At 31.4% G+C, this 14,295-nt stretch overlaps 1 protein-coding gene across 4 annotated transcripts in view; it reads left to right on the top strand.

Moving 5' to 3' along the window:
* Positions 1–14,295, top strand: part of LOC118194475 (adhesion molecule nephrin-like) — a 767,857-nt gene that overhangs the window by 637,471 nt on the left and 116,091 nt on the right. For all 4 annotated transcript variants that reach the window (XM_085813674.1, XM_085813673.1, XM_085813672.1 and 1 more), the window contains one exon: positions 5,040–5,330. In XM_085813674.1, the coding sequence (XP_085669800.1) occupies positions 5,040–5,330 (291 nt within the window). The remainder of the gene's footprint in view (positions 1–5,039; positions 5,331–14,295) is intronic.

Here is a 14,295-nt window from a genome sequence, read left to right as displayed (position 1 = left end):
ACTTGAATTACCCGTGCACTTGATTCCCCGCATACACGACTTGATTATAACATTCACCATTTTAGACGAAGGTATAGTGAAAAATCTTCAAAATATTCAGTAGTTTGCGTAAAAGCATTCAGTATTTTTCATTTACGATCAGAAGTATGAACGTTTAACTTTATGTAATTTTGCAAAAATAGAGAATACGAGAGTAAAATTTAACAAAATTACTGATATGCATAAAGCATACATTTCTCGCTTGATTATATCAAAATGCATTTTACTGAATAAGGAGATAATGATACATGCCGATAAAAATTGCTTAAAAGGTGCCGCATGAATCCGAGTGGCTTTAATATCTCTTGTGAAGAAATTCTTCGTGTATTTAAGAATTCTCTAGACGACCTTAAATGTAAAGTTGTCTGAAGAATTAACTGTGCGATAAATATGGTGTAGTAAATGAAGTCATCTTTTCTGATGTATAAACTCTGATATAATTATTCTTCAATATGTTATGCTTCCATATAGTTTAATTAAAGCTATAAAATGAAGTATTTCCGCTTTTAAAAAATAAGCGAAATGGCATAAATAAATTTTTATCATTTGAAATAATTTCATTTGTTATTTAAACCATAAGAATAAGATAAACCATAAGTATAAGAATGCCATGAGGAAATCTGATCGAAATAATGATAAATCGTAAAATGTTAATTAATTTGGATGACTTTTGTCTTTGCTTTAAATCTCAAATACACAAGGTCTTGTGCCATATCATTGTAATGAAAAATGAAAACCCTCATATTGCTTGTTGTTTGTGCATTACCAAAATAAGAATAGCATTTAATTTGGCTTGCGAAATTAGATGTTGGAATATGAGTTGTTAGCTTTGTGATACTGTACTGTTGACAGCGAACTTATGATCAATGAGGAAATAACAAATACTTCAAACTGCGTTTGGTAACAAATACATTAAATGAAAAATCTAGTGCGAACACCACATGACTTCTTAGTGCTGCCTATTAAATTTTACACACAATTTGCTGCACTTGATTTAAACTTATTTCCTCGAATCTCATTAGAGATATATTTCTAATTCAATTAATTTGGTTTAATTTGAAATTACATAAAATTCAGAATATCTTCATTAAAAGTTGAAAAATATAGAAAAACATTAAACACCAAATACACTTAAAACTGTTTAAAAAAGTTACAATTAACGTTACTGTTTCTGCGCAAAAAGAAGCAGTTTGGCCAGCAGGTAAAAACACAGATGCTTCGGTGCACGAAATTGAAAGTTTAATTTTAATGCCGGTCAGCAAAAACACACTGAAAGGTGCAGAAACTGACCTAATTTACTATTCGGTTACAGTCGAAAACATCGCGGACGAAAAAGTCGTGGAGAAAATAATGCAAGACGAAAACGTCGTGCGAGAAAAGAAAGCAAAGAGTTCATGGCAGTTCTAAAACATCGCGGTGCAAAATGTCGTCGAGAATAAAGCGGTTTAAAAACTTGGCAATTTAAAAACATCGTCGTCGAAAATATCGTGGCAAAAAATAAAGTACCTACAAAACATCGCATGACGATAACATCGCACACATGCGTGTTTCGGTTTTTAAAAGTTGTAAATGCATATTCGTATTTTCGTATTCGTAAAGATATGGAAGGGCAAGAAATGTTAATGGCACTTTAATATGAACAGAAACAAAATAAGATATAATTTTAGCCAAAACAATATTACATTAACAAACGTGAAAGAAAGTAATTTGATCATAAACCAAGCAACTTTTATAAAGGTAACCTCATGCAGTTATTTATCTTCCTTTTTCTAAACAATTTTAGGCGGTCTTTTTTTTTCCTGAAACATTATGAGTAAAACTTTCTAAAAATAGATTAATTTATTAATGAACCTTGTAAATTAACTATGTCAATTTAAAATTCTATTAAGTGCTAATCGCATTAATTTTCTACTCATTTTCAATTTTTCACTGCTTAAATTTCCTTCTTACTTTTCCAGTAAAAATTTATTAGTTCATTCAAAAATATGAAATATGAAAGTAAAAATATCCGTCTTTCCTTCTTGCGCTCCCAAATCATTATGCGAAAATCATTTGCAGCTTTTGAAACCTGACATTCGAATGTGTGCGATGTTGTGGTCATGCGATAATTTGTAGGTTCTTTATTTTTTACCACGATATTTTCTATGTCGATGTTTTGAAATTGCGAAGTTTTTGAACCGCTTCTTTTTCGATAACGCTATTCTGTACCACGATGTTTTAGAACTACGAGGTTTCCTCTTTGCTTTCTTTTTTCCACGAGGTTTTGTACCACGACGTTTCAGTCTTGCGTTGCCTTCTCCGCGCCGTTTTCGGCGGACACCCACTATTCTGCTAAGTTTCTAATGTGCTATTTCAAATGTTGCTAAGCTTGTATTTGAAACTTAGCAGGTTCCTCCTATTCCTTTAGCTTAGCTGCGCTTAAACAACTTTTCAATTTATGATAATTCTACAACTATTACGTGCAGATTAACTGAATGCATAAATGCTTAAAAGCATAACTCGAGCATAAGAACAAGATAATTCTATCATTTTTAAAGGGAAAAATGCACAATTTACCAACATATGAGGATAAAAATACTGAGCTCATCGAGCCAAGTAACAATATATATATATACCTTTGGTGACGGCGATTGCACCCAAAACGGGAGATGCACAATTAGATGTTATAGCATTACCATATACTCAATTCCAATAGTCTGAGACTACTCGTTTTTGACTTCATACATACGTACGCAAGTACAGACGTCACGAATTAACCCCTTTAGAATACATTTTACAATCCGTTTTGGAAAAAAAAGAGTTTTTTTATTCTGTCCGTATGTACCGATGTCACGGAATAAAAACTACTACATGAATTCGAGAGAGGTCAAAATGGATATTTTCGTTGAAAAAATATTCCCGAAATGTTCCGCGATTACAATGCTTTCTTAACTCCTTTTGCTGCAGAGGTTTATTATTTGAGTAAATTTAAAATGCTATTTAAGTTATTTTGCTCTTTTTAGGTACAATACGATAGTAGCTCTAAAGTCAAATACATTGTTATGAACTAATAATGAAAATGGGAGAGAATCTAAAAAATGAGTGTAGCTATCTTGCATTTGTCTCAAAACTATGAGCTTCAAGATAGAATTAGAAACATAATAAGTAGAACGGCAAACCTTCCAGCCAACTACTATAAACAAAAATGATAAATGTTGCAATGAGGATTTACGCCTCAAGATTGCTTTTGCTTACCTCTCAACAGCTCTTTGTAGCGCCTCAGTGCGATATTTATAACGCCTTAATAAATTTCTTCAGACACTCTGCTCACTTCGGTTCCCCTTAACTGCCTTCCTATTTCTGCCAGATATTTTTAATCACCCTGTATATGTAAGACAATATGTTAATGTAAATTGGTCGTAGCGGCTGTCTTTCTCAAGATTTCGTAATTTACATTTTATGTACCGTGGTGGCAGCATGATTATATTAATTTTTTAGCGCCTAGTTTAAAATCAGTGTCTTTTTTCGCCTCTAAACCGTCTTATGCTTCACCACGAATTACTCTGAGTTTATTTAATGTGAGCAATATCTAAAGAAACTATGCTAGAAAATAAAGAATATGCTTTCATCTAAAGAACTATTTTTCAAGTGTTTATACATATATATGTACATGTAAGGACGTATGTAATACATTGTAATACATTGGGGGTACACACAGATCCACCTGACCACGAAGTGGCCTCATGGTCAAAAAGAAGAGAGATCCCAAAAGAACATCAGATACAAAATAAATAATACATAATGCAAAATATAAATAAGATACAAATAATACTCAAATATAAAATAAAAATAGGGAAAAACATATAACAAGCACTCGCGAACATACAAACAAAAATTAACACAAAGAACAACATCAAATCAGAATTCCAATTACACATCAATTTGCATTAATAAATTTAAGGACATCTTTTGCAAAAGATATAAATGCCTTGACATCACAATTATTATTATATATAGCATTCTTAATTTTGTAAAGCTTTGTAGAGACGTTGGGATATTTTTGAAAGCAAGAGATTTTAAAAATTAGCAACGAACCACGGAATTAGCAAATCGAACCACGGACCTTTAGAATACCGATTCAGCGTGCAGAACCACTACATTACGAAGGTACGACAAGTAGGTGGGAGAAATACCTTATATACTCCCCCTTTTATAGTGCGACTGGGATTTTGGGGGGGACACAATCGCCAAATCCTGGGTGAGGAGAGTCATTATTCATCACCCTTTTAGTTCGGGCTCAAGTGTAGAGACATTAGGATTTTTTTGGTGGCCGGAGAGATGAAAAATGAGCAAACGCCTTCGCCGGGAATCGAACCACGGACATCTGGATACCGGCCCAGCGTGCAGAACCACTACAACACGAAGGCAGGCACGCGGGAGAAATACCTTATAAGTACCTTATACCTCTGATCGGCGAAAATAGGACAGTCCTCCATAAAATTTTTCGCGTCTCCAATTCCATTACAAGAAGCACAAAGTTCATTACTTTGTAAGTTGAATCTCTTAAAATAATAGGGTAATCTTCCGTGGCCAGTAAGGATTTGGTTTAAATGAGTATTGTTAAAAATAGCCATTTTGTTAGGAAGTCTGATAATTTTCATGTATCCTTTATTTTTTGGTGAATTTTCCCATAGGATTTTTCATTTGTCAGTGAAATATTTCTTCATGTGTATGATGGGCATCTGTAGGGACGTATGTATATATTTATTTTTAATGCTCATGTTTTATTGCATAACTAAAGATAACAATTTATTCTCTCAACTCTGTTTGTTTCCCAATATGGCGACATCTAAATAACATATTTATACTTCAAACGATGCCATGCAGGGAAAATGTCGACTTTTATTCCTTAGTAAAATTAGAAACATTTATAAGCTGATGACCATTTTTATTATTTAAAATCAACTATTATAGCCCAAGGTTATTTTTGAAAATAGCTAACTTAATATTTTTCTTTTCAGTGAAGCCTCTTGATGTCCGAATAACGACTATTCAGAGGCCTTTCTCAGCAGGGCGCAAGATCCAACTAACCTGTGAGAGCTCTGGGGCTCGACCTAGGGCGCAACTCACTTGGTGGATTGATAACAAAAGGATCCAAGCCGGGAAAGAAACATTTTCAGATAATCTGACATCCAGTTCGCTTACCTTCCTTCCTAAAGCAGAAGACAATGGAAAGATATTGTCTTGCAGGGCTCAAAACCCAGCACTATCCAATAGCGCAATAGAGGATGGATGGACCTTAACTGTTTATTGTAAGTTGCAAAATAATAATTGAATGACATTTATAGTTATTTTCGAATGTAATATCATAATTTAAATGTAATGAATTTTATATACCTTTATTTTTTGCCTACGTATGATTTTAAGAGATGGCTTTGCACAGACTAGTCTTCTAAAATCATATAAAACCCAAAAAGCCGCGTTTTGGTGTGCGCAATGCATGAGCTGCGCCTATAAATTTACAACTGAAAAACACAATAATTGTTTTTCATCGCGTAGTAAAATCCTTAGTAATTGCGTTAATCCGTAGTTATTTTCTGACTCATCGATTTCAGACTCAGATATTCAAAATGAAACGAGTTGCACACTGCCATGTCGCCTTTCTTTCTGAATGTTCCCCAATACAAAAAGGCAGTACATGCTGAAGAACGAACCTCATTCTGTTGACGAAACATGGGAAAAGATAGATTTCTCTTTCTCTACTTCCTGGAATGAATTTTAAACAAATTTAACTCAATTTTCTTCTAGTTATTAAGAAGTCAAAGGCGATGTTTCTGCATTGAGATTTACATTGTTCTATATATTAAATTTAAAGCTGGTAAATCCTTATTCCTGACTGTGCTTCAAAATTATATAATTAAAGTATTTTTTCTGTGACACTAAGTAAGTAACATCGTTAGAAATGGAACTGACATGTTATTAAGGGGTGTTGGAACCCAAAAATCTTAAAAAAATTCTGATCTCGGATTTTTGCATTTTCAAATTCTCTACACTTTTATCTTTCTAAAAATTCCATTCTTTAATCTCTATAAAAATTAGAACTTTAAAAAATATATTTTTAATTTTTCATCGAATGCTTTGATCAATGAGGATTTTTACATAAAAACGCGTTTTTCTCCAAACGTGATTTTTTTTATACTCGATGTAAATTTTCTCAGAAACTACTGCTCACAGGTATCTAAATTTTTTATGGCTTATTTATCAGGTTTCCGAATATTTACTGATATCAGCTTTTTGTGGTAAACTAAGAAAACAAATTTTAAAAGATTTTTGTGTGAGAAAAGTGCTAAATTTTACTATGCCTAACAAAATATTATATAAATTACTCTGAAATTCAAAATGTTTCAAAAGCTCATTTCAGTATAATCAGATAGGTATACTTCAATTACACAAAAAATTACAAGCGTTATCTAAAGCAGACTTTCAGAAAAGGTACATTGAAAATGGCCAATTTAACATTGTCGGTATAGCGGCTGCTGATACCCCTAAAGGATGTAATTCAACTGATATTTAGCTTAAATATATGAGTGTGAAAAGGTATTGAAAATGATATACCCTTCCCATTTTTAAGAGCTATGTGCAATAAATAAAGAATGAAAGCAAACGATATTTTCGAGTTTCACAGTGTAAAGTCATTAATCGTTTAGTAGTTTATCATTTTAAAGAAAGATTTGTGTGTTGACCTTTTCAGCTGTTTTTTATTGTTTATTGACAGAATAAATACGTCCATTGTAAATTTAGCAACTATATTGCGCTATTATTATCTCTTTTAAAATGCGAAACCTGGCTATTATATTAGAACAGATTTAGAGCATTACACACATGAGCTATGCAGAACAGAACTTACACATCGATACGCAAGAAACAGGTAAAATTAAATCTAAAACAGAGAAGTAAAAGCAAGCAGAGTTTCGCGTGGACTTTTATATAAATATTTTAAAACATTTATAGCTAATGGAACTAATAATTACAAGAAAAATGTAGACTATTATTTTTCAATTCAATAAAATCTGTAAATTTATTTTCAATGATTGTAACACTAATCATAACTATTGCTGGATCATTCGTAATAACACTCCTGTCATTAATGCCATTCATACCATTAACATCCAAAACATTAACTGCTATGATTTTGAAAACTTATATACCTCACTTCCTCTAGAAGAAATCTATAAGAGTCTACTTGATCTACCAAAACTTTTCCCTAATATACTCAATATCATGACTTTTGACAAATGGAAAACCTACCTAAAATGCACACTTTTTCATAACTACATCAAGTTTCAAAATCAACATTTTAAACAAGTCAGAGGATTGCCAATGGGCTTACATTCCAGCACCTCGATCTGTGATATCTTTTTATTTGTCAAAGAATTTAACTTCCAAAAAAGTCTACAACCACAAGAGTTAAATTACTACAAACACACCTACAGATATATTGATGACCTTATTACAATTAATAATTTTGGTAAAATTGAACACTCCGAGATTTATCCGTATTGTCTTACACTTAATAAAACTAATAATTCACAAAATAGCATAGACTTTCTAGATCTTCAAATCATTAACTACAAAAAAATTTTACTTTTTGACAAAACAAGAAACTTCAATTTTAATACTAACAAATTAATAAATTGGAACTCCAACATATCCAAAAAAGTAATTAACAATACTATAATTAATCAAATACAACGAATTAAAACTATATGCACAGGTACAATAGATTTACAACGCGAAATTTAGATCCTTATCAAAATTCTCAAAAATAATCTAATTCCCTTTCAATTTATCAACCAATGCCTTAAAAGAGCAGACGTTAAATACTCATTCTAAATCATTTAACTGATAGGGATATGATAATTTATTCCTAAAGCTGAGAAGGCGGTATAAGTTGGATGACTGTCAGTTGGAAGATTTGTATAGAGTGTAATTACTCAATTGTATATATTGTAAAAAGCTAATTGTCTTCAGACATATACTGTTACTAAAAAAATGGGCCTATTTCATGCCTTTAAACTGTCTATTAGCTCTTGGACAGTGAAAATGCCTTTTTCCTTTCTTAAATTCTTAATCATTGCGACACGACAATTAGCCAGAAATTAATTAATTTCCATTCACTAGTATTTTCAAAAAAATCTTAACAGACGGTCTCTCTCAGATAAGAACTCCACAAAATACATCCCTCAAGAATTCCAAGTCCCACCCACTACCATAAATTACTTCACCCAAGTCTTACCGACTGATATTATTCAAAGCCCCTACTGCCGCTAAGAATTTTCGGACACCCTACACTTCTGAGTCAGACACGAAGAGAACACTTTGCCAACTCCCCCACTAGAAAGAATGTAAGTTACTTAATACCTTTTCTGGCCTTTATATCTTCATGTACATTCATTGATCTTATTTATATTATTTTCTATATTATTTTTATATTATTTTTATATTTTCTTTGATTTGTTTTTACAAAGTTTGCATTATTTATCACTTTTTTATAATCTTCTATGTTTATTTCAACTTTACTTTGAATTCGATTTCATAATGACAATTTCCAATGTTTAATTTCTACAAATAATATAGTACTCAAATGCATAAACATGAAAGTGTCGGGGACGGTTACTCAAGTTTTATAGGATTTCTCTACAGTAATTGATTTTTACTCCAAATTGAATTGACTAAAATGCTTCATAAGAATACGTTTTTTGAGTATCAGCATTGGTTCATAATTCCTACTATTCGCGGAAATATTTGGCCTGACTAGAATTGCCGGTTTGGCTTTAACTTATAACTCGAGTAAAGACGAAACACTTTCGTATTTACGTATTTTTATCAACTATTGTTCATTGAACGGGAGTTGGTTTGTTCCCCTTGAAAAGTCAACTAATTTCCGATCAATGACAATGATTACATGTTTTAATTTTTTCTTTTACAATTGAAATATTATTCTTCGTGATGATTTAACTCCAGTTCCCGTTAAAACATTATTAACATTTTGCTTTCAAATTACTTCAAAACATCTTTCAAAATATAACTTACCAGTATGGATGCACACTATTAAAATAATTCTACTTTAATTAAACTTAGGAGATAATATAATCAATTAATCAATACTGTTTAGGAAATAAATTATTATTTTAAAACATTAATATATATTTTTTAATTTGATATTAAACAGCTGCTCTTTGTAGAAAATTAAGATACGCCTTTGTAAAATTCAATTTTCAAAGACACACATTTCATGAATTTTTATTGAAATCCTACAAAGACCATTGGATGATGTGAGTAACACTAGGGCAAACTCAAAATTACACCTCTAAATATTCTGGAAAATCATAAAAATGCAGAAGCTTGTTCGCACATTATAAAAACATTTTTTTATTTAAAGTTTCTTGTTAGCGCTTTGAAATAAAGGTTTGGAGTTTTCAATATAATTGTTTGCTGCTGTTTCGGTTTGAATCGAATGCGGAATGAGAAATTTATTTTGGAAATGACTCCTAATTGGATTAATGTCTCTAAGGTTTCATAAACTTTTGTCGACTTTTGATAGACTAACTTTTGTCACCAAATTTGGAGAGAAATCGCCAAAAGTGGTCATATTTGGTCGCCATTTCTCTACAGTTTAGTCCGGTCTGCATATAAGCATTCTGTACCGGGCCAAACACATTGGGAAAAATCCCTCCTCGTGATTGGATATAGCTTCGGATGGCATAATTTCCTCTACGCTTAGAAACGTCTTTACTTTGCTTGGGCTCGAGAATACACCTCTTGCTACCACAATGTATGGAGTACTTGCTTACATTGTGGTAGCAGTACCTAAAGGATTATTACGTGCGCTGTATTTTTGTTGCTATGAGATTATACTTCTTACAACATTATAGCGTGGTGAATTAAATATAAAAAATGTAGTGATTTGTTTCCCTAGAGAGAAAAAGTATTATTTCTTCTTACGCTAACTCCGTAAATGTGTATTAGTATTAAGTGCAGAGAATTTTAATAAATGTATTCTTAAATTAAAAACATTCATATTACAAGTGTTGTGATTATTAATTAATTATTTTATGTTAATTATATACCCATTGTCTGCTGATTCAATCTGCGAAAGCATGAGACAAGTCAGTTTTGGGAAATAGCAAAAACGACGTTGGAAGCTAACATTACACAAGTATACAAAAAATTCGCTATATTTATAATGTCATAAAAAGTTAAATTTATTTTTGAAATTAGAGTAATAAAGATACGTATTTTAAATTGAATGATATTACTCTACGTATAATCTTTTGTACCTTTGAGTAAAAATAGTATTTGTCAGAGAAGGAAGTTTCAACAGGACGCTGCAGCTAAATGTTTTCTTTCGTTTCAAAGGAAACAAACGATGATTTACACGCTTCTGCGTCACTGAGGTGCGTTATTCAACGAAAACAAAACCATAAGAACCCCTCCTTAAACGACGTTACGCCAAGAGGAAATGATGTCATCTGAAAGTATATCCAATCACAAGTACGGATTTTCCCTATGCGCGTGGCGCGGTACAGAATGTTTATATGCGCCCGGTCCACTTTTTCACCGTAATAGGTATTGTAATTGAATAACTGTAATTAATTTCATATGTAGCCCTAACCATAATTCGGCCTTCATATGCCATATGCCTTCCATTCGTTCGAGAAACAGAACGTTCTAGAAATATCTCGGCTGCCGGTGAAAGCTATTTAAGGCCGGAGAGAGCATCTACTCTCAGTTACTGTTGTGAACTGTTAGTTCATAGCGACTTCGAAGGATCCGCCTTTTAAAAGCACTTTTCTTGCGTTGTGTTTATCACTCTTATTTGTTCGAAGTGTAACTACTCATTGTACTCTGTGATATTGTGAAGAGGTTTAGGACTACTTTTCTGGAAATTTTGGCACTCTGAAGTGTTCCTTTCTAAAAAATTTTACAAAATTACAAAAGAAAAGTTCCTTTCTACAAAATTGTATCAACGTATCTTTGCAGCTGCACTCAATCTATTACGAAAACGACAATATCTTTAGGATCATTTTTTTTTAGAAGAAAGTACAGCCTTATATGGAAAGAGCAACATTAAAATTAAGCTTTATATCAACAAGCCTCTAATAATACATCTGACTTAACTTCCTCTTATTTAACAAAGAAAGACACAGAAACAGGAAAAATTAAAGGTATCTTATTTAATAGAATATCTGTAGAATAGCTTCACTTCTATGAGCTTTTGTGTTTTCAGTATTTTAAAATCAGCCTTAGACAAACGGCATCCAAGAAGACGAATCATATTTCGAAAGACTACCCAAGGGAGAGATCAAAGTGGCGGTGGTAAAGAAAGTGTTTACTTTCATTTTAACATTGTAAATTAGAGATAGTGTTGGGACCAAGGATCCAGGCTATCAGATAGAAGCAAATCACGGCATCAGCTGCACACTTTATGCAAAAAAATTAATTACTAAAATCGTTTAAATAAAAGGCGAATGATCTTCGGTAGAAACCCTTAAAAATATGATTTTGTATAATTTTAATGTACAAATATACAATATATTTAATATACAAACATAATGTATTACATATATTCAATATACAAGAGTTGCAATATAAATGTGCATTATGTTTCATTTTCAAATATAGGTATAGGATACAAAAATGCATATATAGAGAATCAGACGAAGATCAAGATTCCAGATAATTCAGTATATTTTGTGCAAAATTTTCTGCAGTGCGATAAGTAATGCTGTTAGATAAAATTTGAATTTTGCAAGATAAATATTTATTGAAAAAAAATTAATTGTTATTTATTAGTTAAAATATTTTCAGACGAACTGGGAGTTTAATTCATACTTTCTCTTTAAACTGACTATAAAATAATTTATTTTATTTATTTAATCACTTTATTTCCTCTTGTAACTTATTACAGCACAAAATTGAACAGTATATGCTACATTATATGCTTAGGATGTTACATGTGCATCTATCAAAATAAACTTTGTAATTCATAAAGCAAAATTATCAAACGCGACTAAATTATGAGAAAAATTTAACAATTATTCTTCTGATTGACAACTGATCCGGATTTTTCAGCTACGGAAACTAATATTAAGATTTTTGACTCCGCAAATGTACCAACGATCAACGTATTGCCATGTCTTTGAAAACTGTTCTAGTATATATATATCTTTACAAATAAGTAATTAATTTTGCGAATGAGCTTTTATCATAAATACAACAAGTGGGAGTACCTTCAGGAGGAATTAGAGCCTATTTATTCCAATCGGTTTGCGTTCGGATAGATGATTTTGATCAATAGCATGACTTCCACGTTTGGCGCATCTACCGCCGTTGTGTTTCTGCCTTTGGGTATTCACGACGATGCAGTGTTTATATTAATATCTTCACTAAATCAATATCAATCTTAGGCATATATATCAAATACATAGCTTAACGCATGGGATATTTGTTATGAAATACCTTAACGGTGTGTGATGCGATGAAACTTGTACGTGCATAGTTGGATTCATAAATGATTTATAGTTAAAGTAAGTAAGGTATAATTCCAATGCTTAGATATATTGAGATTATACAATGAATTCTTTCAGACCTAGTTTGATATATTTTATTTTTAATAATCTTGAATATTTTCAAATTATATATGATTCCCAGGTCGTAAGCATAGATAAATAAAGCTTCTTGTTTTTCGTATATGTTATGAGCAAATATTTTAGTGTTGTAATATATACAGCAGTATTCCTTATGAGTATATATGAAACTTGACTTATTATAAATAGAAAGAAGAAGAATGAATTTATTTAAGTATACTAAAAGAAATCTTTGTTTAATATTTATGAAAAATATTTAGAGATATAACTTTTAACTTAAGGGGGTTCATACACCTTAAACCCCTTATGATCTTCGAATATGTGACTGTTGCAAGAATTGGGATATTTTATTTATTTTAAAAGCAATTACTTCCACATTTTTACAGCTGACTACATAATATAGCTGCTTTAGACACTAGTAACTAGATAGTTTGTGTTGCCACAAATATTTTTGTAATTTAATCCGCTTTGTGACAAAATATTTCGTCATGCTTCCACCTTGCGCGTATGATATTTTTAAAATGGCTAATGGTACGTACTTGAAATTTCATGGAATTCTTTAGATAGGCACTATTTTTTGAGTGAACTCAAAATTTGATGAATATTTTAGTATTAATAAAATTTATGCACGAAAATATTACAGATTTTTTTAATAAAATACATTTTATAAACTCAACTCCAAATAAAATAAAAATTTCACACGACATTCTTAGAATTTTAGGTTCACAGTATTTTCCAAATGTTATAAAAGCTATATATTAAATATGGAATTAAATTATGCAACAGAATATTTTAAACTGTGCGCGCAAGGTGGAAACTTGACGAAAAATGTTGTCACAAAGCGGATTAAATTATAAAAATATTGTGGCAACACAAACTTTCTGATGACTATTTCAGAAAGCAGCTATATTATGTAGTCAGTTGTAAAAAGTTGGAAGTAATATCTTTTAAAATAAATATGTTATCCCGATTCTTGCAACAGTCACATATTCGAAAAACTTATGAATTTTAAGGTGTACGAGTCCCCTTAATTGTTAAAATTTGTCAGCACTGCTTTGATGAATGTGCTTAAAAGTCTTAATTGATGAATGTAATTTTCTTACACTAAATAAATATATGAGACATAAAATGTATTTGTGAGTACCAACATGCTCTGAATACACTTAGTGACTCAACAGCACTATGACGGGTGGCAGCTCATTCTGGAGGACAGGGAAAAGAAAAATTAGATTTTCGCGAGGAAAAAAGGAACGACTATCTTATTTTTTAAAAAGAAAAAAAAAAAAAAATACGTCCTATAAAAGTCAATTTTACGAACTTTCACTCTACTAGGAAGCTGATAAATACTAAATTCAGCAAAACTCATAATTCAAAAAAGTCCATAAGAATTGGAGGAAAAATTTGTTAATGTTCCCTAATGTCTCCGATTCTTCTCGTGCTACAGCTATGGTCGTGATTTTAATCGTTTGATTGATTGACAGGACACAATTGCCTCAATGGTCATTTCTTTTATATTATACTCGAATGTCACAGTTTGTTATCTTTATGACTGTAGACAATATATGTACAAACAACAGTTAAGCACGCGCTGTGTACTTAAAAGTCACCTTAAATTGACTGGTGAAAA

This window comes from Stegodyphus dumicola, chromosome 3, assembly GCF_044657685.1.
Source record: "Stegodyphus dumicola isolate Sdum_Otavi_A_Nest chromosome 3, ASM4465768v1".
Lineage (NCBI taxonomy): Eukaryota > Metazoa > Arthropoda > Arachnida > Araneae > Eresidae > Stegodyphus > Stegodyphus dumicola.
Note: the sequence above shows the minus strand (reverse complement) of the source record. Positions and strands in the feature narration are given on the sequence as shown.